Source organism: Brassica napus, chromosome A10 (assembly GCF_020379485.1).
Source record: "Brassica napus cultivar Da-Ae chromosome A10, Da-Ae, whole genome shotgun sequence".
Classification (NCBI taxonomy): Eukaryota; Viridiplantae; Streptophyta; class Magnoliopsida; order Brassicales; family Brassicaceae; genus Brassica; species Brassica napus.
The window spans coordinates 3,079,056-3,102,718 of NC_063443.1; the positions used below are offsets into that span (position 1 = coordinate 3,079,056).

Here is a 23,663-nt window from a genome sequence, read left to right on the forward strand (position 1 = left end):
GCCGTGCATCTTTATTCAAAAACGTTGGCGCATCCACATCATCATTTTGCAAATGAGTTGATCATGTTCCAGTTAGGCACGTGGCTTAGGAACGTACACGTGTCTTTGATCATTACAACCATATATCTTCATCTCTTTCGCTCTGAACATTGAAGATATCGAATAGTATTCAGAGACACAACATCCCCCTGTCTTTGCATCGATGATGACAAGCAAACTTCTTCTCCTAGTCTGCTACGTTTCTCTTCTCTGCTTTGTGTCATCGTCATCATTATCATCTGAGCTTTCTGGAAAATCTCAACCATCTTCGTCGAAGGTTTCGCTGGGCCTGTACTATGAATCTCTATGTCCGTACTGTTCTTCCTTCATAGTTAACCACCTCACAAAGCTCTTCGAAGACGGTCTCATATCAATCGTAGACCTCCATCTGTCTCCCTGGGGCAACTCCAAGCTCCGCTCCGATAATGTCACCGTCCTTTGCCAGGTCTTTTCTTGCTTTATTTATATACCTTCTTTATAAAGCATGATTGTAGCGATTATATAATATATTGTTGCTATTTGTTGCAGCACGGTGCGTATGAATGCTTCTTGGACACAGTAGAAGCTTGTGCGATTGATGTTTGGCCTGAATTGGTAAGTCTAATGATGAGATCTGACTGTTGAGTTCACATTTGAAACAAAGTTATACTCTTTTTTAACATCAACCTTCTCTTGATAAATGGTTAAATGGTGACGCTTTCGTTTGCAGAGGGATCATTTCCCGTTCATCTACTGTGTTGAAAGTTTGGTGATTGAACACAAGTACAAAAAGTGGGAGACTTGTTATGAGAAGCTCAATCTGAGTTCAAAACCTGTTGCTGATTGCCTCAGCAGTGGACATGGAAAAGAGGTTGGTTCCTTATCTATTGTTTATGGGCATAACGGTTCTGCAATGGTGTTGTCTAGTTGAGGAAAGAACATATGATGATGTTCTGAGCAGTTTTTTTACTTTCATAGACTCACTTCCATGTTAGATATGTTTTTGTTTTGAGCTTATGGGTTATGATTCACAGATATGTACATTACTTTCTAATCTTTTTTTTTCCAACTTGCTGCAGCTTCAGTTGCAATATGCTGCAGAAACGAGTGCACTTGAGCCGCCTCATAAATACGTGCCCTGGGTTGTAGTGGATGGTCAGCCACTTTATGAGGTTCGTTTACTTTGTTTCTTCTTAAAACCTGCTGAATTCTTGTTATTACACTCTCTTATTCTCTGTGCTGTGAATTGATATCTCTATATTCATTAAGATTTATGGTTGATTTGGAATGTGGTTGTGCAAAACCTTGGATTAAGTTTCTCTAGGGAATTGGGCATATGGCAGTTCAGAATCAATAGCCGCCGTAGTTAGCTAATGAGAAGTGAAGTGTCTTCAGGAGAAGATACTGCATTAAAATTCATTGATCGATAGGAACATAAGTTAATATGTATGTGTTTGTGCTTGATATTTCTTGGCTTTGAACTTACCTCAGTTTTTTTTTGTGTTCACTGCAGGATTATGAAAACTTCATAAGCTACATCTGCAAGGCGTACAAAGGTAACAAAGTGCCTAGCGCGTGCGCCAAATATTCTTCCATTCGCAGCCTCAAAGTGAATCGCTTCCCTATTGTTTGCCGGAAAGGAGTCAATACGATGTGGGAATTGTTGGAACGTACCAAGACCTCTTTGTTGTCCTACTTCACAGGCCTGCTTTAAACACCGTCTCTTTATTTTGCGCTGTGTAGCATGATACCCTGAAAAGCTTATATAAATTCCCAGATATGATGAATATGTATGGTTTATATATCAGAATGTATGTTTGTTGGGTTGTGTGAGTGACTCTGGTCTTGAGATATTAAATGGAACAATTCTTTTGCAAATTAAGTATATATTGGGTTCCTTTGGTGACCATCTGATGCGGTCCAAACTGTTCATGCACCGGTACGGTACTGGCGGTACCCATCAGTAGCAAAGGAGACTATCAGGATTTAAGATAGAATAGTAACGCGAGGACCGTGACCCACCACTCACTTCGACGTTGACAATGATAATTTATAAAATTTTATGCTTGTAGAGTTTTTACACGAAATTATTGGAAGGTGTACTAATGCATTGAATCGGTTAACAAAAACAAAATTGTTTTGTCTCGTTACAATTGCTGGTTAACACAAACTTCTTTTTCAAATTATTAATTTGTAAAGTTCCGTTATCAGTAAAAATATAATAAAATTGCTTGTAAATTAATTTTTAAAAATCACATAGCAATTCTATTGATGGATAACAAATACACTGCATAATAGCATATATCCTATGAAGAAGCAAGTTTGAGTAGAATTTTTCAAACAGGTGCTTTATTTTATAAAAATATATAGAAAAATTATTGAAATATCACGTTTTTAAGTCGCTTATAGACTCTAGATATGAGGCACGGGCATTACATCTCATGTCAAGATGATGAGTTTTCCTTAGCATATGCCTTTGAATTATTCGTTGTTTCTTTAAGCCGCCTGGTGCCCTGATGATGGGTCCATAAATGCTTGCTTTAGACTTCTAGACGTCTCTGATCAAAAGGAAATGTAATTAATGTAACCTAATAGGTTACAACCTTACAGTATATGTATATTCATAAATAATAATAGAGTAAACTAACATGGCCTGGCTGTTGGCTCGTCCTTATCAAAGATCATGTGCTGATTAGGAACAAAACAAATTTAGATCATGATTTTCAAGGACCACAGGTGTCTAACCTATCTTTAATAACTAATCTAGGGCAAAAACTGCCTCAAATATATAGAGTCGTAAGGCAATCGCTAAAGTTCCATATCGGCTAAGGCGACATTTTATATAAATATCTCAAGCTAGCGGTCACGGAAACTATTCGGTCTTGTACTGGTTAACCAAAAACTACGTTCATTACTGACGTCAAGAAAAGAAGCCTACTCCGATTATTTCACTATTGTTTACTAAACCATATGGTTGAAAGACACACGTGTGGAAAGACGCGTACTAGAACACAGTAAGAGGCCTCATGTTGGTCGGACATCGTGATAAACAATACTGTCTCAACTTCTCACGAGTCGCGATCTTGTTCTATTCATGTGACTTTTACCATCTTTCCAAAGTTATTTATGTACACGTGCGTGTGTACGTATCTTAAAACGCATACGTATGATCTGCTATTCATGCATGAGAGTATATATACAAAATAAAAATGTAAACCAATATGTGACTAGACATAACTAGAGATAGTAAGTTATATATTTGGCATATTGTACACAAATTTGAATGGAAAAGAGAGTATTATACATTTATTTCAGAGAAAATGTTAAGTCGTTTAAATGCATATACCGATGCATATGACATGATATTGTATAGTGTACAGTATACGTATACTTACCTCTTTCGTACTTAATATGTAAATACATACGCAAGCTGAAAGAAACCCCCATCCGACTCTTGTAATCTTATTCTTCGCTGATTCCTGAACTCTTCAACACTCGTTAATTTAAATTCCATGATTGTTTAGATGATACCGTTTGATTGATCACAAAAGCAAGATCTTAATAATTCGGTTAACAAAAGAAAACTCTTAATAGTTCATATAGAAAAATAAAATACATTATAGTACGAAAGGTGTGAGTTCCATGCTTAATATAACAAGAAAACTAATTAATATGATATAATAATTTAATTTAAGGCGGTACAGCTTCGGCGACAGACGGATCACTGTCGTTACAACCACCACCTCCTTCACTTTGTCTCGACGGAGCAACGTCAATTCTAGCGGTGGTGACAGTTGGTGCCCGTTTCCGTTTCTTCTTCTCGTATGGAATCCCACGTGCCTTGGCTTGACTTTCTCTGACTTCTCTCAAGTAAATCCTGACCGCACGTGCGGCGAAAGGGTTGGAATCAGGCCTCCCACCGTGCTCCTCGTACGCAGCTCTCAACCGTCCGATCAGAGCATCGAGAGATCCCCAGGCTTGCTTGAGAGGACAAGCGCAAGGAGAGGGAGGCTGCTGATGTCCGAAGTAAGGACAGGTCGCCACGTGGACTTTGGTCTTACCGAACTGATCTAGGTACTTGAGGAACTCGATCACGTGCGCTCCGCTACATCGTGATAACGCGAGAGGCGGCTTATGGTTCTTGAGGTACTGCAAGAACGTGTTCCAGTCACGTCGTTTCTGCGACTCGTACCTGCTAGGCGGCGTCGCCGGAGGTGAAGAGGGCGTTACGGAGGACGGACCTGGGTCACCTCCATGTTGTTGTGACCCCGAATCAGTCGATTCCATCAAAACTAGGGTTTTTTTTTGTTTTTCTTTGAGAGTGTTTTTATTTAGCGTTGGTTTTGAGAATATAAGCGAATCGAGAATTTAGTGTTTTAAAAGAGAGAGAGAGAAATGAGAGAAAGAGTGTGAAGTGTTGTTAGGTTTTGGGGTTTTATTTATTTAATTTTTAAGACCATAAAAGAGGAAAAGTTTTGCATTTTGGGTTGAATGGTGTGAATTCTGAAAGAAGTAGAGAATGAAGAAAGAATAGTGGAAATACAGAAAATTCAAGAAACTAAATCACGTGGCCATGGCCCTACTCACAAGCCACTTGATACTTTTACTATTCTATTTAGGTCAAGTGTGGGCCGATTCTTAAATCTTTATAACCTTTTTAATTATATTGAGACCACTATTATTAGGGGGAATTATTTCTATAGTTATAAGAATTATAAGCCAATAAGGAAATGAAGTATAGAAGATAGCTCAGAATGTTGTAATTTAAAATTGTCTAGTCTATATATTGTGCTGAAATTCTTTTTTTTTTTTGCTTAAATATTGTTCTGAAACTTCTTAGTTAGACATTTTAACGATGTTTATTTTTTTTTTCTCTCGGCCATTTCCAACCTCGCTCGTTCAAAACGCATATATGTTACAGTGTACTTATTAAAAGAAGGAATGGGCCACCGTGTTGAATGATATCAATAAAAATACTGGTTATTTATATGGAATCTGACAGACATAAAAGTTTGAGAATTCAAGTCGAGTACATCTCCACCATCCAAATATAGAAAAAATAAGAACTGTTTGGGCCCGCGCGCTCTGCACTACACATATGCGTACGTGCGTGTGCTTGAAAGTTTTTAAATATTCTTGCATTTTGATATTCTTTTTCTTAATGCAAGTATAGAGAAGTCACATTTCTCAGTTACCTTGTACCGATATTTTACAGGTGCCAAAATACATGGGCTTTTCGGAACAGAAATGATCGAGCCATATGCTTTCTTACAGGCCATTCTGTTTGAATCTTCTTTAGTAAAATAACTACTATTAAATCTGTGTAAACAGGTTATTTGTATCATTTATGGATAGATGTTTTAGTAGGTTAAACTAGCATGTAGACGTGTTTTTCCTTGTTTCTCATCAGTGTAATCATTTTTGTTCATTTATGGCTTCAATGAATTTTAGGTACGCGCATAATTAACTATGGCACATTTTCGCATTGTATTCTTGTTTGTTTTCTTTAGCCAATAACTCAATAAGAGATTAGGTACTGTCCTTCTGAACGTATACACGATATCATGGTATGCCCATATTGTCAAGACGTAACATTTATATACACATTGTCGTTTCCGTTGTTTTATCACAAAACAATTTGTTTTATATATCAAGATTATGCAATGACTCCTATTTAGGGTAAAAATTTGGCTGAAAGACTTATATATAATCTAGGCTCTCGGGGGTCACTATACGAGTTTTAGCTGAAATAATTGAAAAGTAATCATCCGTATCTGATTTGACTAATAGTTTTGGAGATGGACAAATTGGAAAATTTTCTTTAGATCATGCAAGAATATAATCACAAAGTCGAGATACAAAAAAAAAAGTCGTGATCATATAAAGAAATATCATTTTTGTTTTTTTTAAAGAAAGAAAATATCATGTATTAGTTGTTTATATTATTCTCCTCAGCATTTGGTATCATTTTTTTTGTTTTTTTTAATCAAACTGCTATCGTTTTTTTATTTTTATTTTAGCAACAAAAACTGGTATCGTTTAATTATCCAAATATGGAGACAACAATATGCCGATCCGGATTGCCCAACGAGCCATCCCTAACCCTACGATTTAAGCAGCCGGGTGTATAGGCATAGCAGGCCACGACTTTTACAAGTTAGTTTAATAGTTATTTATCATAAATATCCATTGTTAATTTGATTAGTCTTCCACATAGTTTCAATTCCCAAACAGTGATAGTCATTCATTATAGTACACCAACGAGAATCATTTAATAGTTTTCTTTCATAAAATATATATAAATATATAATAATCCTAAAACATATACGATATAATGATTAACTTAGATGCTTGACTTATAAAGCGTAATTACATGATATTAAGTCATGTTTTTTTTGGTTGCAATATGGTGTTTTGTCCATACTTGCATTTATATTTGCGATGTCCTTTAATTCAATGCACTTATAAGAGTATCTCCGATTTCCGTCCATATTTTATTACAAAACAGAATTTAAAGTAAAAATATTTAATCATATTTTACTATCCATTTTATAACAGAGTAGAAATTGGTTTACTTCATAAATGAAGTAGTGAATTTTTTATTATTTTATATTGCATCTCGGTATCTTAAATCTTTGTACATCGAGTACAGACGTCGTAGGCGCAAGGAAAATAAACTCGCTATCAAAATTGACATTAGGGGGATGTGGGGGTCAAGGCCCCCGCAGTATAATATGCCTTTTAGGTTTAGGAAATTTTACTTTTTCTAAATAAGTATGTATTTTTAAAAGATAAAAGAAATCGAGTTTTTGAACCTACTATAAATATGAGTCTAATGATTTATAAGATTATTCATTCACACAATAATAAGAAACCCTAAACGGATATTTGATTCAATACGTTTTGTTCTTTATTGTCTTCTTACTTAATTTGTGGCTGTTCACAACATTTTATTTCCATTCTAAAATAAATTAAGGTCAAAATAAAATTCAAGTTTACTATGGCCTTATTCAATTTTAGAGGGATTTTTTTTACATTAATTGGAGATACTACGTATCAGTATATTTGTTTGTTTATACAGCCCTTCTTGAACGAGGTTTTTATACGAAAAAGATAGAGAGAAAATTATTACGGTATAGTATGTGTTTGTTTATACAGCTCTTTTTGAACTAGGGCTTTATAGAAAGAAAGTGAGGAAAAAATTATCCACCTCATTTTTAATTTTACTCAAATCTGTTTTTTCCCCAAAAAAAGATATCTGAAATCTTAACTAGTAAACTAATATTGAAGCTATTATGGCGTTTGTTTTATTCCATTTGTCTGTTTCTTCCCCACTGCACATCTTTTTATTCTACTGTGGAAAATTCAAAACCATAATATGAAGAGAAAAATAAAAGAGCAAGACGATCAGGATCCGATGCTTATTGTCTAGCACTAAATAATTACTTAATTAAGATGCCATAGAAGTCAATGATGTAGCCCCTACAATGTGTTTATAAACAATACAAATATGAATAGAATGATAAAATTAAATTCAAATTATTGGTTGTTGGTGCTTACGACCCACCACCCACACACATCAATATCTTTATAACGACTATTCAATCCCATTTTGTTGCCTGGCGGATGGTGATCTTATCAAAACTATCAGTCTTTCCAATGTCTATAACAACTGTTCGTTTTGAAAACTTGATCCCATTTTTTGTTAACATATTTTGTTAGAACCTCAATTCAATTCAGAAAACATAACATTGCTATAAATGATATATAACGGTTATGAATCAATTCAGTTTGAAAAATGAACCTCAATTCAATTCGGAAAACATAACATTGCAATATATCTATATTTAAAAACACATGAAAATGGACATATTTTGAACTTTTGAAGACATGATAATATATAATACAATACATATAATGATTGAGTGTTGATCATATAAGTTAATCTTATGGTCATATAACTCTATATGAAACCTATAATGATATATATGTCACTGTCTATTGAAGATGACTATTCAACACAAATGCAAGATTTGGTGTATTGTGTGTTGGATGAAGAACTGGAGAAGAGACACAAAAATGTGATTTAGTAAGTATTATTGCATTAATTTACTAGTATAATCTCTTTCCTCTATAAATACTCAAATTCCGAATTCACAAATTATTGGAACTATGCTTTTTAAAACTAATAGATTTGTTTAAACAAGAGCACGACATGTAAGGTTCAACAACCACACACAAAAAAAAATTCAAGTTCCAAGACAAGTGATCAAAAGAAAATGAAAAATGAAACAAAATACAAAGTTGTTTGGGTGTCTCATCTATCATCCAATTTGATCATAGAAGTTGGAATATCCTGGAGACAAAACGAAGAAACATGTTTCCAATAGTAACATTAAAATCGACCACACGATTGTCTAGGTTTATCATTTTAAAGACAAATCAATCTTGTGGATTATTGAGTCCAGACAAATATTAGGAGAAATAAGATAATTATCGTAATCCCAAAAACATAAGAAGCAATTATTACCATCAACGAGTTTTGGTGTGTGCTTTTTTTGTGGTACTTGAGTTTTTGATGTGTGCGAAAAAAGTTCAACGGCCTCCAAAATCGAGAGAATCCATGACGAAATTAACTATAGAGAAAAATAAGAGATTGAAAAACTCCCTTAGTTTAGGGTTTGTTGTTGATTTGTGATTGGAGCTCTACACTAACAATCAAAAAGATGCATATAATTAAGAAAGTCACTTTGTTTCATAAGAATCCATGTTTTAGAAGAAAAAAATTGTTTCTAAAAGATTTATATTTTTGACATTTTCAATGGATGTAATAATGATAAATTGTAAACTTCAAAAACATTAATTACGTTCACTGAATTTTAATTTGCTAAAAGTTATGAAAAAGCTAATAAAAAAAATAATTTATTTATAATCCACCAGAGGGAATAATTTTTTTATTTTTTCAGCTAATAGTTTGCTCAATACAAGAAGCTTTTAAATAATTTTATAAAATTTATTCTTAGTATAAGTAAGTAATTGATCAAGTGAAAAATGCATATAAATACATAAATATATTATACATGATCTTCCCATGAGATAAATTTCCTAAATTATTTTAGAACATGGTCTTGTAGCTCAGTTGGTTAGTTTGTAGGTCTTATGAGCCGAATGTCGCGAGTTCGAGCCCAATGGAACCATGTACATATGGACTTTTTTTACTTTAAATGGTAACCTGATCATTTCAAATTTGTTTCTTATCAACATTGGTTTGGATTCGGTTTAAGTTCCCATGTTTTTAACCATTTTACAAGCATGCACTAATAAGTAGAGGCGAACATTTTGGTTTAAGTTCTGATTTGGTTTGGATTCGGTTCAGTTTGGTTTATAAGTTGGATCAAAGAAAACTTTAACCAAAGTCAACTGAAAACAGTTCGATTTTAGTTCGGTTTAGTTAGGTTTAATTTGGTTTTGTTTGTGTTTGTTGAATTCAATTCAATTGAGTTGATTTTTAGGTTTGTTCTAATTCAATTACAAAGTTATAATTTATAAGAACATAAAACACATTATCATTTGACATTGAATCATTATTTTTTTCATAAAGCCAAACATCATAATAAAATGTAAAAGATGCAATCCAATAATTTTATATTATTATCTTTAAACCTAATATAAATATCACAAGTAATTTTTTCGGTTTTGATATTAATGTATGGGATTCATATTTTTTTATTTTATTTTTACTTGTGTTTCTTCTATTTATTTAGAAGTAAAATGTCTAAAATTTTATTTAGTAGTTTAGGTTAAATGGTTAAATATATTAAATCTTAATATTATTACTATATTTAGTTAATCAAATTAAAGAAACACTTTTGTTTTTTGGTTTGGTCGGTTTTATATAGAACATATTAAGTTTTTTTTTTAACGTCTGAATCGATTAATAATCGGAAGTGGTGAAAACACCCAACAAAGAACAAACCTTGACAGTCAAGGTAATGAAAATAACGAAGAAGACAGCGACGACATTCTAAATAAGAATCAACAGTCACTTCTGATTGTTTCTCTAGCGATCCGATCATGAAGCCAGGAAGGACCCTCCAAAGCCAAGTATGTTTGCAATCTTCCATCTCTAAGCACACTCTTCGCAATGTCTCGAGCGATTCCATTGGCCGAAATCTTTTCCCCTTCAAAGTCCAGACTTTCAAAATCTTCCTTGAGTTTTCTGATTTTTTTCCAACAAATTCATGTATCTAGGCCATGGTTGAGGCTTCTTCAGAGCTTCTACTACCTCGTGATAATCCACAGCAACAGTCACTTTCGATATTCCTAGGTCCCGCAAGCTAGAGAGAGCCCATATCACGCTTCGGAGCTCCGCCACAAAGCGATTAGGAGCGTGAGTTATCGCATCACGAGCATGGTATGAGACATTACCCATCTGATCTCTTGCAATCCAAGCAACACAACTATGAAGAAGAGCATTCCTCCAGTTTGCATGAATATTACACTTTATGACTCCATTCTCAGGCGGATTCCATTTGTCTTCACTCTCCAATCTCGTATTCGTGTGAGCACCAGGAGCTTGGACCTTGTTCAACTCGAACCATTGCTCCACTTCTTCAAACATGGCTCGTAAAAGCCTCTCCAAAGATTCTTATACGTTAGCGTAGATAACAGAGTTCCTGTTTTTCCAGATTAACCATAGCACCCATGGGATAGAGCGACGTATAGCCTCTGTCTTACTCAAGTCCTGCATTGCGTCAAAACATAAGCCACATTCTCTTTCAGGGAATGTTGCAAAACCCCTGCAGACAACGCTACACCCACGTCTTCCCAAATTCGAGAAGCCGTCACACATTGAAATAGGACATGGTTTATGGTTTCTGCTCCATCATTGCAGAGTTTACAGGCCGGCTGAGTTTAGCCTCTCAGCAACAGCCACCGCTCCTGATATAACCCTCCATAGGAACAATCTAATTTTTGGTAGAGTTGGGATTTTCCAAACACGTTTCTGCAAAGCAATCCGAGTGAGTTCTTGAGGAGAGATTTGACCTGCTGCCTCAATTTTTCCTTGCAGTATCAAATCGTATCCTGTTTTGACCATGTAAGCACCATGTTGAGAGTAAGCCCAAACAAAGCCGTCATTAACGTCACCTGGCATCATCTGTCTGATACGGACCACTTCATTGGGATGAAAACGTTCCGACAGCATCTCAACGTTCCAGTTCCCTATATCATCAAGTAATGTATCCACCTTTAGATTAATATCTATGAAGGTTTGTCTGTTAACTGGACGACGAGGCATCCCATCCATGATCCATTTGTCTCCCCACACCAGAGTAGATCTTCCATTCCCAATGGATTTTGTGAACCCCTTAATCAATAGTTCTCGACCAAATATGATACTCCTCCAAACATACGATGGCCTATACCCTTTGCCACATTCCAAAAACTCTTTATTAGCATAGTATCGGCCTTTGTAGACTTGTGCTAGTAGACTTTGCGGATCGCTTAGCAGTTTCCAAGCTTGCTTGGCCAGCAAGGCTTGATTAAAATCTTCAATGTTACGAAAACCAAGCCCTCCTAACTCCTTCGGTTTACATAAATCTGGCCAAGCTACCCAGTGTATCTTTCTCTTCTCACTACACTCATTCCACCAGAACGCATCTATAACACTCATTATCTTTTGACAATGATGTTTCGTTAGACGAAAGCATGACATAGCATAGACAGGCAAGGCCATAGCAATAGACTTAAGGAGTACATCCTTTCTCCCGAGGGAAAGCGTTTTGGCATACCATCCGTTAAATCTTTTGCCAAGTTTCTCGCCTATAAAGACTAGAAGCTTCTGTTTTGATCCACTGAAGCATTCTGGGAGACCCAAATAAGTACCAGCTCCACCCTCATTCTCTATCTCCAGCAGTTCCACAATTAGACGCTTCATAACAGGGTCGATATCAGCTCCAAACGTCACCGATGACTTAAGAAAATTGATTTCTTGGCCTGACGCTTTACCATATAGCTCTAAGCAGTGCAGAAAATTGGAGCAGTCCGACAGAGTTACTTTGCAAAGGAAGAGATTGTCATCAGGAAAAAACAAATGTTGAAATTTTTTTGTGTTAATCTCATTCCTGTGATGTTGCTTTGAAGCTCAGTTATATTCATCACATGTACCAATGCCTAGTATGAATAGGAAAGGGGACAATGGATCCCCTTGACGGATGCCCGTCCACGTTCTGGTGTAATTCTTCCAGACAATGAAAGAGTTTAATAAAATCTTTTACCAAAGGGTTACACATATATTTGGTTTGGGTCAATTTGGGTTCGACTAGATCGGTTTAATTTGTTTGTTTTTTTTGCCAGTCGGGTCTTATTGTATAGAGTTAGTTATTATGAAGAGTACATAACATGTTGAAATTACAAGGCATTTGTGAGTATAAATAAAAACTATTTGATGGATAAAATTAAGAACTGGGAGGCCAACATACAGCCCAGTGATGTCTGCAAATCTTCTAATTCACAGAGTAAGTAAACCTTTGGGACGAGAGTTGTGGTTGAGATCCGACGTAATTGTGGTTATTACTTTCAGTCCATGAGCTTGTAGCGTTTCTCTTGCACACCAGAAACTCCCATTTGTATCTCTATGATAGTGTGAAGTGGCATCTGTTGAATACATTCATAGATGTCAATGCCGTGTTATAAACTATCTAAAATCTTATCCATCACTCGAATGGTTTTATCATACAATCTCATATTTCAGACTATACCTCGATCTGGGGTATTTCTTTGAGAGGACGGTCCGCAAAATATGCATATAAGGCCCTCAGAACGGCCTGCATAAGAACCAACCAATTGTAAGGTGAACTCATTGACAAGTCAGATAGTTCAACATGATCAAGTGGATTGTCGACAAATTCTTCAAAAACTAGAGCCAATGGTTTTAGACAATAAACTATAAACAGAGTTTGGACTATAACCTGGTGAGCTATCACGACGACAGGAGCTCTTTGTCGTTCTAACTCAATGATCACAGGTTCGAGCCTACATTGTCAAAGAAACATTATTTGCTTGAGGTTTAGTTTATGACTGAACGTAGAAGAAGAAGAAGAAGAGACAAACATACCGTTGAATTACATCAAGGTAGGACTCTCCACGAGGGTATCTGTATCGCAATTTGTCTTTTCTCCGAGATCTGCAGTCATATGCACCACAAGATGAGCTAGAGAAGTCGGAGAGCTTATTGTCCGTTTCAGGATTGATAAACTTGTACCATAGAGATTCGATATGCAGTAGATTAGAATATGCAAATATGGGATGTAAGTTGGTTTCTTCAGATTCGTAACCGATTTTCTTGGCTTTATGATGAACAAAACTATAATCTAGTTCTATCCAGTTACAAGCATAGCACCCCTAGCATAAATTTATGTGCCCTTCCTCAGATTCTTTAAAAACTCTTGGAAATTAGAACTGATGAAGTTTTTTCAGATATACAGATTCTACCAAGTCACTTACTCGAACTCTTCTGGCATTATCTTCTTTATCTCTTCATATGTCATTCCATCGCAAACTCCAGAATTAATCTCGTCCAGCGCACGCCATTGCACCTAAAATGAAAATAGGAGAAAACGATTATTTTGCATCAGCATATAGTACAAGACATCAAGAGTCGGAAGATATTTTGGCAGTTAGTAAACATCAACCTTAGGAAATCCAACTATGGAACCTGCTGTTAAGATTGTTCTCTGAAGTGTACTGGTCCAAATCTGAAATAGACAACGTCGGTGGATCACTATTACTGAATTATCAAGAGCTTTATGATTTCAAATTAACCAAGTATGGAATTGCTTGATCCTTTGTGGACTTGTGTGGCAAAAAGAGGTTTCGAGGATGGTTCCATGCCTAGGTTGGTGTAGGAAAACAAAATCTCGTTGTGCAGTTCCAAATGACCGATATTTATTCTCAATAATATTTTCCGGATTTTAAGAATTGATAGACTGACTTAGAGGTTGCACAAATTTTACGTAAGCATTCACTGGTACGCAAGACAAGCAACAAGCTTTCTTTGACACATTTGCAGATACATCAAAATTCAAACATGGTGTAATAGTCTGGAATACTTACCGAAGCAGCCTTTTCATTTTTTAGTCGCTTTTCAACAAAGTTAGCGAGTTTCTTTGCATAAATTTTTCCAGATTCACTGCGTTTCAAAGTTGACAAAGGTTATCAATTTCACATTTTAAACAAGAAATATAAATTCCATCCTTAGAAATTTTAGAAATTTGGAGGTGACTGAGTAAAAACATACCTTATAACACTATCTCCCCCAGTTCGGCCTCTAACATTATCCATACTTTCTCCATGCCGAGTGAGTAGTATTGGTCGTGGAGTAAGATGCGTGTTCACCTAATTAAAGGTAAGAAAATATTAGCTTCTTCAAAAAAGAAATGATCTCGTGATCACTTAACTTATTCTTATTGAATAAGCCAATGAATGTTGATGATGATATAAATCACACTTGCAAGTATATAACTTGTATGCATATTACAAAAAGGCTAAAGGCATTTCAATTAAAAATGAGCAAGAGACATCGCTAATTCATACCAAGAAAAATACAATTCTTCCAGGAAGGTAACCACTTATATTGTTCACCTGCAAAAAGAGTAGATTAACAGTCAGGAGTAGTCAAAAATATAGAGTATCGGTATCCTATCGAGATCAGTATGAAATGCCATCAGTGGCACATTTCTTCATCAAGCACATATATAAAACGTACTTGTATCTGTCCACCATTACCGCTGACCATATCAATCATTTTGATGTAAGAACCTTCTTCAACAGGCTCATAAACCTGGTATGAAAACAATAAAACCAACATTTGAATCCAGCCTGCTTTCTCAAAGTAATTAGGACACGTTTGGAAGCTGCAGATTTGTATACCGACCTTCTCATAATTGGCCAAACGGTCTCTAAAGTCTCTCACTCCAGCTTCAAAATCCGTCCTGCAGAAAAGCATACGGATTTAGCTGACAGGTAAAAAAGAAGTCGACTAGGAAGAGAAAATAAGTGTCTTAAAGAGGCATCGTACCCTTCTGCATAATCAGGACTTTGCTGGATTTTAAGACGTATGTTTCTTTCAATAATGCGTTCATCATTGCATAGTGTTTCCAGAAAAATAATCTACACAAGAGTCAAAAGGTAAATCAGTTACGTTACAGTTACACAAGAGTCAACATCACAGTATTTCGAAGCTTCAGTACCTTACACTTTCCTTCAGCCATTTTCATCAGCATATTCCGGCGAACTCGTGTGCTATTAGTTGCATCAAAGATTCCGACCTATAATGAACACTATTTAGAATGGGATATATAAGAAACCAGGAAAAACATCTAACTGAAAACTACTTACTTGACCACCATCCTGCATCCAACCGATCATGTCCTCCATTGCAAGTGCTGCTACCTAGTAGCATGTGATATATTAAAACTAAGTGCAAAGAAGAAGATAAATGGTGTTAAAACTGATCACTAAATCAAACATCGTCCAATATAACAAATTAAGTTGAGAGTACCATAACCATGATGAATTTAGACGCACAAATTAGAAGAGACAGTCGCAAACTGGCTTTACTAAGCAATTCAAAATACCACCTACCTCTGTTCGTGCCTCTACACCTTCTGGATTGTCCCCTCGAAAGAAATCAGCAGCCTACAGAAAGCTCATTCGTTGTCCATCAGAAATATCCAAAATGGAGGGCAGATACTTATCCAATTTAATAATCCAGCTTACCACGTTAACTCCATGTTTTAGCCGTCGGTACTGTAAAGAAATGGAGCAATGATTGAGTCAATATTTTCCACAAGTGTTGTTAGTTACAGAATACGTAGAAAAACGAAAAACAAATTTGCAAACCTTTCCAACATTAAAATGTTTAGTATCGTGCCCCAACCAGCGAAGATATCTTGTCAACTTTGCTGCAGTAAAAGTCTTTCCTCGAGCTGGCAAGCCTACCTAATACAATATGATGGGAATGGTGTGAACCAGAACTTCAGTCTCTATTTTTCATTCAAGTTAATATGTTAAACAAAATATCCAGCCATCCAGCTCCCAACAATTGAGCTGAAAAGCCTGAAAAAACTATGAACAGCAGCGCCTATATGGAAAAATTACCAGAACGATTGCTAGGTGACTATCTTCTTTGGGTCCAAGCATTTGATCAGCAACCGCTGCTGCAGCAACAGCTCCTGCGGCGGCTGGCATTGAATTCTAACAATTTAAACGAGAAATAGTGAAACTACGTCAAAAGATCTTAAATTTAAGATAATCCCATTGGAAATAGAAACTATCTCATGCCAAACCTTGGTTTGCGCATCAACTTTGAGGTCAACCGAAAAGGAGCTTGCGCTAACAGATTTGGCCAGCCTAGGGGAGCCAACACCACGATCAACAAAGAGTCCTCTTTGACCATCCTTCTGCTGAAAAGGTGAGACTACTCCTGAAGCTGAATAAGTATCCGAGGAATCGGGAACAATGACCTTCATTTCCTATGGGTAAAATGTATGCCAGTATTAAATAAGAAAGATGACCATTAACTAACGCATAGGCATCTACCATGCAACTAATCAAAGTGTAGAACCTTTGCAGATGGCGATCCATCAGCGCTAACACCAGAATCTTTAGGACTATTGGATGCTGCCTTTGGGGTATTGTCATTAACAAATGAACCAGAAGCTGAAAGAGATCGTGGATTCTCTGCATTGTCAGCCGCATAAACAAGAGACGAGTGTGCAGAAGGTGCAGGAGCAGGAACTTCATAATGCTCAAGATCAAGCTCCAAACTTTCTGAAGGACAATTCTGTCAAAAAAATAAAAGAAAGTGTTCATTTCGAGCTTATCTCCATGGAACTTGTAAAGGATTAAATCACCTCGACAACTGTTGAATCAGGATTAATACTGACATCAGGGATACCACGAACTGTAGAAGGCTGAAAGTTCTCCCTATAAGCTCGCCAACTAGCAGCAAGATCAAACGGTGAAACTCTGTCAGCATTGATGAACACTCGGAATTCAAGAATCACATCACCTTCCAGCTTAAAAAGAGCTACCCTAGCATCTCCTTGCAACGAACCGCCAGTGAGAAGCCTATTTTCACCTTCCTCAACTATACAAGGCGTGTCTCTGTACTTTGGCTTCAACAAAAACTTGAAATCCAAAGTCTCTACACAAAAGAAAAAGAACCTTAGATCATAATATAACATTGGCATCAACGATCGCTTCTCCAAATTGAGTCAACTCACATACGGAAAAAGAAAGAACAATACCGTGATCAGGAGGAACAACGAAGCTCAGCTCCGAGATTGACGCGGATTCACGTTGCAGCGGAAGCTATCAAGAAAAAAATCGACAAAAACGCTATCAAATTATGAATCGGAAGCAATAAATTACAAAGTCAACGAATGCTCACAGCTTTGGAAGGATCCCAAGAGCCGATCACGGGAACAGAGCCGTAGACGTGAGGAGTAAGCTCGCCTTGAACCTTAGAGCTCTCCATTTTGAGTGAAACGTAGAGCTGACCTCCTCCTCCTCCTCCTCCGCCATTGGAACCGTCGTCCTCTTCTTCAGTATTCTTCGATGCACCCGACCCCATCGCTATTGTCTTTTCTTTCCGTTATCGGATTTGAATTTAATGAAGATGTCAAACGGATAAAGAGATTAGAGAAGAAACCTGAAGCGGCTCGCTCCCCCGCAGCTTTTTTTTTCTTTTCTTTTCTTTTTTCCGGAAAAATTATTCGGTTGTTTGATTCTCAGTGGTATGTTGGGATAACCGGATAAGAGCAAATACGTGGTGTTTGGGTCGGGTTTGTTTTGTTTCTGGGCCTATGTTGCTTATTGATCCAGCCCTTAATAAATATCCATAGTAAATAATAGTACCTTTTAAGTTTTTTTCTTAAAAATAACACTAAAAGGAGAAACTCATAAAAATGACATTCATTAAATAGTAAAATATCTCTAATATACTTAGTTTAAAATTAACTAAACAAACAAAAATAAATAAAAACAACTAAAATAAAAATAAAAAAAATGAATTTTTTTTTATAGTTTCAGATTATATGTTTTCCGATTCGAAATTTTTATAATTTTTCCTTCTGAAATTTTCTTTTTCGAAATTTTTTTTTTTTTTTTCAATTTTTTTTTATAGTTCAAAAATACTTTTTGAAACTGTTTTTTTCAATTTTTATTTTTAGTATTTATTTTTTATTTTATAAAATTTTAAATCCTAATTCCAAAACACCACCCCTTAACTCTAAACTCTAAAGTTTGGATTGATTAATTCAAAAGGTATAAATGTATATGTACCTCTTTAATGAAACATATTTATGTGACTTTGAGACTTGAGTGTTAGTTTGGAAACAAAAAATTGGTTTGTTGCTATCCTAGTCGTTTTCTCTAATATAAAGAAAATTATTTTTTTCTTTTTCTACTGTCATATCAGTGATATGATATCATATCACTAATTCGCTCATCCTCAGAGCGACATTTGTCTGTTCATATCTCTGTGAAAATACATTTTAAACTTGTTTTATTGTTAACTGTTACTTGTCTGTTTGAAAAGACGATTAGTATGTGAGTGTGTTTGTGTTTTAAAAGACTAATGATGCTTTTTTCAGTGATCAGAGCAAGTGTCCCTAAGCTGCTTCTTGATGATGTCTTTGAGCAGAAGAATGAAATTGCCAAAGCTGTTGAAGAGGAGCTCGAGAAGGCAATGTCTGCTTCCGGTTTTGAGATTGTGCAAACTCTCATCGTTGACATTTTGAGCCTGATGAACATCTCCAACGAGCCATGAACGAGATCAACGCTGGTAACAAAACCGTCTCATCATATCCTTTATAGACTGGTTTTCATATTAGTAACAAAAATGGTTTTCTTTTCTTTCTTTAATCTGTCAATTTAATTTCCATTTTCTAGACATCTAGATTAAACTGATATGTCTTTTAATATTGTTGTTTATTTTGTTGTTTATGCATCTCAAACTCACTCTCATTGTTGTTTATTTTGTTCTTGAAACTGATCAGAAGTTGCTTTATCCAGTTTCAGAAGAGATGTTGCCTCCTTGCACGCAGAGAAGAAGGTTGGTTCTCATTGCAGGAGCTGTTGCAGGAGCTGAACCAGAGGCTTGTTAAGCTGAGAGAGGTGGAAGAGGCAGCAGCGCAGGGAACGAGGAAGGGGATTTCCTTTGGTGATCTCAGGTCTGATATTCAACAAGCCAGAAAATCACAAGCCTGTACGTTCACAAACTCTATTACTTCCCCTGTGTGCATTGTTTTAGACTTTAGATGTTCAATGTATGCTATACCGGTCCATCTCTTACTTGTAAACTACTATGTGACAACAAAGAAGCTTGTGGCTTGATGTTGTTGCTTAGTTCTTAGTTTTGATTTGTTGTTCATTGCTTGTGATTTAATTTGGAAGGTTGCTTAGTTCTTGAATCGACGAAGCTGAGAAGAAGAGAGAGGAAGATGAATCAAAGGATTCACATGTCCTTTTGCAAGGGATTGCACGTAGACTGGTGAAAACGACACTGCAAGCAGCAGCAAAGAAGAGAAAGATGAGATACTCTGATCTGAAGAAGATAGAGAGACTTTCTGTAATCTTATAATTGTTGTGGATGATGAATGAATGTAGGTCTTTTGCTGTATTTTTGTGTTGCGTGAAACTCTCACGTTTAATAGAAACCCATTCTCACTTTTTGTTTTAAATAATGATCTCAATTCCCATCTCTAGAGTATGGTGGTTCAGCTGAAGTAATGGCTCAATGTTAAGACAATAACACATTAACACGTCAGGTCCCGTCCTTCATTGTTGTTCTGATGGACCGCGGGAAGCAGAAGCAGCTAATCATCTATAAAATCATCAACCGTAGAAGCAGAAGCAGCTTGAAGCAGCTAGTATCATGTTTTTCTGTGACGTCCTGCGGGACAGCCCGCGAAGACCTACACATTTCGCGGTACGGGATTGGGCAGCTAGTTTCAGGACCGCATCCCGCGCGGAACGGTCCAGCCGTGTACAGCCAGAAGACGAACCCGCAGCGGGTCGGGATGGGACGGGACGAGAGAGCCCAATTGTCATCCCTATGTGTGTGGACTCTGTGTTTTCTCAGATAACTCAGCCCAATAGCAAGTGACTTAAACCTCTCAAGCCGCGTGGGTTAATCATGTTCTTTCTTCTCTGCCGTCCGAAAGCTGATGTAGTCAGCGTGACGATTCCATTCGTAGGGTTTTGATCGCATCCTTTGAACTCCTTTTCCATCCATTGAAACTAAACTACTTACAGATTCATAGCATTAAACATCTTCTTACTTCCTTTAGCCATGATTTATGTGAAGTTATCTTCTGCGAGGCGGTGATATGCAGATATAAAAAGGTAAGCCTTCCTCCTCTCAAAAACATCTTCTCAATCTGTTGAATTAACAAAGTAAACTTATTTTCTGAGAAATGGCTAACTCGAAAGTTCTTCTTTCTGATTTGATGTCCTGTAGATGTTTCTCCACCACTGAGGTTAGGCTGACTTAATGGCATCGAGCCCAATTCTCAATGAGGCAGCAGAATACCCACATCCATTTACAGTCTTTCTATTGACACCTGTTGTAAAGACCCTCACGAGCGAATAGGATTTTGGTCGAGAAAAATCCCGCTCGACCAGTTCGGAGTTGGTTCGACCAAAATTAAAAATAAAAATCAATCCGGTAAATTAATGTCTCGACGGGACTGTCCTGTGGTCGAAAGAACTTCCCTTGATAGTTTTGGTCGAGTCTTAAATATTTGGTCGATTTTTTCTTTATTTAAGCTGGACGAGATATTCCGAGAGAAAAACGAGGGCCGAGGACAAATAATATTTGGTTGAAAAGCCTAGAGTGATATCTGATAGGAGTGTGGTGTTCTTTGGTTGTTGGTCTAAGGCGATCGGAAATATTCTAAGAACCTCAGATCGACCATCGAAAAACATCGACAGTCATTTCTGGTCATCTACGATCGGAGGTGTCACACACGTCCACCATTTCCACGATCTTATATATGATATATATCATCTTCATCAACCTGCTAAATGATTCGTATGACATCAAATTCATCGAAGCATCAAAATCTCCACCAATCAACTCCTTACGTAAAATATTTCAAAGATATAAAACTCCATCTTAACCAAACAAATAACTTTCAAATGCAAAATCTAACATAGCCAAAAACAGCCAACAAAATTCCAATATTTGACATGACAATGACAAGTTAGGATGAAGATCAAACCAGATCTACCAGAAGATACGAGCAGTTGGATCACCAGTTTTGTTTTTTTTTTCTATAAAATAGAAGACAGTGAATGTTACCTCACTTTAAACTTAAACATAAAATCTTTATCAAAAATATCAAAATGATCACAGAATTATATTTTTATTTGTTATTTTATAGTCATTTTAATTTTAGAATATTTTAAAATGCTTTACAAAATAAAAATATATTTTCGTATAAAATAACTTTTATTGTGTATTCAACACCTGTCCGTAGGGCGGTCCAACCCTAATATAATATAGAGTTCTATAATATATAGAGAAAAATTAGTTCTCATACTAGTAAAATCACTTACCTGTAAAATGTAATAAAATGTATTAAACATTTTACCTACTTACCAATGGCCCAATTAATCTCAGACCAATCCAGACATAATGTCAAACATCGACATCACAGATTTTGATTTAAATGGCCAACATATATTTTAGATCCTTATAAACCAATAATAAACCAGCTAAAACCAATAAACTCAACCAACATACAGCGCACACTCCCCCTCGAATATTTTGGCTGCTGCTTGAACGGTGAGATCCACCAGTACTATCGCCGCTAGGCAATCCTCCACCGCCTCCTATTCCTTTGCCACTGCCGCCGCCATGTGATCCTCCACTGCTTTCTGTTCCGTTGTCACTGTCGCTGCCGTCAGGTAATTTTTTACCGGCTCTTATTCCGCTTCTTATTCCGCTTCTTGTTCCGCTGCCGATGCCAGGAAATCCTTCACCGCCACCACTACCGCCGATGCCAGGAAATCCTCCACCGCCTCCTATTCCGCCGCTGCCGATGCCAGGAAATCCTCCACCGCCTCCTATTCCGCCACCGCCACCAGGCAATCCTCCGCCGCCTCCTATTCCACCGCTGCCGCCAGGCAATCCTCCACCGCCTCCTATTCCAGTACTACCGCCGCCACCGCCGCCGCCACCGCCGCCGCCACCGCCGCCGCCACTACCACCGCCGCCACCACTATTACCGCCGTCACCGTGGTCACCGCCGCCTCCTATTGGGGAGCCAAACCAGTCACGCAGTCTGTCTCCTATTCTGGAGCCAAACCAGCCACTCAATCCTCTACGTCCTCCTATTCTGGTGCCGCCACAGCCACCACGACAGCAATGCAATCCTCCACCACCTCCTATTATGGTGCCACCGCCGCCACGCCATCCTCCACCATCTCCTATTCTGGTGCTTCCACAGTCGCCACCACGCCATCCTCCACCGCTTCCATTTTTTGTAACTGCAGCTAATTCTTGACCTTTTCCTTCAAAACCATCAACATCTGATTTTGTGGCTCTGAGAGGAAAACTCTCATAGTACACATCAATAGAGGCAGACCTTGAATTAATAGAAGGAAAATTGTGCTGAAGATGAAAGATTAAGAGAATGTATAAAACCAACGATGTTCTTTTTGAACCCATTTTCGTTTTGTTTCTGTGTCTCCTCACTTTCTTGTCTGATATGCAATGTATGTATTTATATATAATTCTGTTTGGATTCTTAACTTGCATGAAAAAAAAAACATGTCACTGGTAGTTGCCTATATGAAGTATATGGTTATAAAGAAGCTGCTTAGGAATATCTAAAAAATATATTTTATTTATTTCTACTCCATATTTTTATTGAATCGTTCTCTTTATTTAATTAATATATAATAAAAATTTAAGCGACATCTAAGCAAAAATGTAAATAATATATATACAAGATTTTTTTTTGACTAAAAAATGTATATAAGATTTTGAGATGATCTTATCCTCTCTAAATTGGTATATTGTATATGGCATTTTTCCTTGGTCAACTTTCTTAAATAGTTTTTTTTTAGTTTTTATCTTCTAAACAGTTTTTAAAAGTCAAAATGACTTTCACTGGAAGTATAAATAACAATGATTTCTTCATTTATATTTTTCTTTAATTATCTATTAAATATATAAAAATAATAGATTTTAGAAAGTATAATACTTAATTTAAATTATAAACATTTACACTGAAATATTAAAAAATTTGGTTTGTATTATAGATAGGTTAATGTTTATTAATTATTTTAAATATCATGATAAATAAATATATTAAAATATTTTTTTCAATAAGAATCAGATAAACTGACTATGATATTAGTTATTAAAATAATAAACTAAGAAAAATGCTATTACGATATTATATTTAGATATTGATAATATATATTTATGAATTAAATGTTATAAATACCATGATAAGTATATATATATATATATATATATATTAAAATAGTCATTTTTAAAATAATAGTTTATATATCGCAGAATAGGTTTATTTTTTTTAATTATTTCTAATATCACGATATATGTA

At 36.2% G+C, this 23,663-nt stretch overlaps 6 protein-coding genes across 11 annotated transcripts; 2 read left to right on the forward strand and 4 right to left on the reverse strand.

Annotated features, from left to right (window-relative positions):
• The first annotated feature begins 50 nt into the window (after positions 1-50).
• On the forward strand, positions 51-1,896 carry LOC111201380 (gamma-interferon-responsive lysosomal thiol protein-like). Its single transcript, XM_048743509.1, has 5 exons — positions 51-484; positions 568-633; positions 749-889; positions 1,098-1,190; positions 1,532-1,896. Exons 1-5 carry the CDS (start codon positions 203-205, stop codon positions 1,730-1,732), a joined length of 783 nt encoding a protein of 260 aa, XP_048599466.1. The 5' UTR covers positions 51-202; the 3' UTR covers positions 1,733-1,896.
• Positions 1,897-3,588: 1,692 nt separating this feature from the next.
• Positions 3,589-4,522, reverse strand: LOC111201379 (protein LIGHT-DEPENDENT SHORT HYPOCOTYLS 6-like). Its single transcript, XM_048743510.1, has one exon. It carries the CDS (start codon positions 4,303-4,305, stop codon positions 3,709-3,711), a length of 597 nt encoding a protein of 198 aa, XP_048599467.1. The 5' UTR covers positions 4,306-4,522; the 3' UTR covers positions 3,589-3,708.
• Positions 4,523-10,216: 5,694 nt separating this feature from the next.
• Positions 10,217-10,639, reverse strand: LOC125579281. Its single transcript, XM_048743269.1, has one exon. The coding sequence runs from the start codon at positions 10,637-10,639 to the stop codon at positions 10,217-10,219; it is 423 nt and encodes a 140-aa protein (XP_048599226.1).
• Positions 10,640-12,382: 1,743 nt separating this feature from the next.
• LOC111201378 (6-phosphofructo-2-kinase/fructose-2,6-bisphosphatase-like) lies at positions 12,383-17,819 on the reverse strand. 6 transcript variants are annotated; one of them, XM_022693116.2, is made up of 23 exons: positions 17,474-17,817; positions 17,331-17,394; positions 16,935-17,227; positions 16,646-16,864; positions 16,368-16,553; positions 16,180-16,275; positions 15,922-16,020; positions 15,799-15,828; positions 15,664-15,717; positions 15,418-15,471; positions 15,270-15,347; positions 15,098-15,189; positions 14,954-15,011; positions 14,786-14,860; positions 14,614-14,661; positions 14,318-14,415; positions 14,134-14,209; positions 13,713-13,775; positions 13,525-13,616; positions 13,136-13,204; positions 12,990-13,053; positions 12,780-12,845; positions 12,383-12,675 (listed from the first exon to the last, which is right to left on the reverse strand). In XM_022693116.2, exons 1-23 carry the CDS (start codon positions 17,654-17,656, stop codon positions 12,598-12,600), a joined length of 2,235 nt encoding a protein of 744 aa, XP_022548837.2. In that variant the 5' UTR covers positions 17,657-17,817; the 3' UTR covers positions 12,383-12,597. The 6 variants fall into 6 exon arrangements, with proteins under 6 accessions (XP_022548837.2, XP_048599471.1, XP_048599469.1 ...); XM_048743514.1 differs by having other exon boundaries at positions 12,780-13,053; positions 16,935-17,022; positions 17,115-17,225; positions 17,474-17,654; XM_048743512.1 differs by having other exon boundaries at positions 12,780-13,053; positions 16,968-17,227; positions 17,474-17,819.
• An 842-nt stretch (positions 17,820-18,661) lies between these two features.
• Positions 18,662-19,419, forward strand: LOC111201362. The gene is made up of 2 exons (XM_022693087.1): positions 18,662-18,796; positions 19,099-19,419. Exons 1-2 carry the CDS (start codon positions 18,662-18,664, stop codon positions 19,417-19,419), a joined length of 456 nt encoding a protein of 151 aa, XP_022548808.1.
• LOC111199474 (glycine-rich cell wall structural protein-like) lies at positions 19,129-23,571 on the reverse strand. The gene has a single exon (XM_048743516.1). The coding sequence runs from the start codon at positions 22,847-22,849 to the stop codon at positions 21,755-21,757; it is 1,095 nt and encodes a 364-aa protein (XP_048599473.1). The 5' UTR covers positions 22,850-23,571; the 3' UTR covers positions 19,129-21,754.
• Between the last annotated feature and the right edge of the window lie 92 nt (positions 23,572-23,663).

Excerpts from the sequence above, each read along its gene's own strand:
- LOC125579281 (XM_048743269.1), bottom strand. The coding sequence starts at position 10,639 with ATGTTTGAAGAAGTGGAGCAATGGTTCGAGTTGAACAAGGTCCAAGCT.
- LOC111201380 (XM_048743509.1), top strand. The coding sequence starts at position 203 with ATGATGACAAGCAAACTTCTTCTCCTAGTCTGCTACGTTTCTCTTCTC. Across the intron at positions 485-567 it reads ATGTCACCGTCCTTTGCCAG|CACGGTGCGTATGAATGCTT; the intron begins GTCTTTTCTTGC and ends TATTTGTTGCAG. Across the intron at positions 634-748 it reads TTGATGTTTGGCCTGAATTG|AGGGATCATTTCCCGTTCAT; the intron begins GTAAGTCTAATG and ends TTTCGTTTGCAG.
- LOC111199474 (XM_048743516.1), bottom strand. The coding sequence starts at position 22,849 with ATGCAAGTTAAGAATCCAAACAGAATTATATATAAATACATACATTGC.
- LOC111201378 (XM_048743511.1), bottom strand. The coding sequence starts at position 17,656 with ATGGGGTCGGGTGCATCGAAGAATACTGAAGAAGAGGACGACGGTTCC. Across the intron at positions 17,395-17,473 it reads CTTGGGATCCTTCCAAAGCT|CTTCCGCTGCAACGTGAATC; the intron begins GTGAGCATTCGT and ends TTTTCTTGATAG. Across the intron at positions 16,021-16,179 it reads GTCACCTAGCAATCGTTCTG|GTAGGCTTGCCAGCTCGAGG; the intron begins GTAATTTTTCCA and ends ATATTGTATTAG.
- LOC111201379 (XM_048743510.1), bottom strand. The coding sequence starts at position 4,305 with ATGGAATCGACTGATTCGGGGTCACAACAACATGGAGGTGACCCAGGT.
- LOC111201362 (XM_022693087.1), top strand. The coding sequence starts at position 18,662 with ATGATGCTTTTTTCAGTGATCAGAGCAAGTGTCCCTAAGCTGCTTCTT. Across the intron at positions 18,797-19,098 it reads CTGCTTCCGGTTTTGAGATT|TTTCAGAAGAGATGTTGCCT; the intron begins GTGCAAACTCTC and ends TGCTTTATCCAG.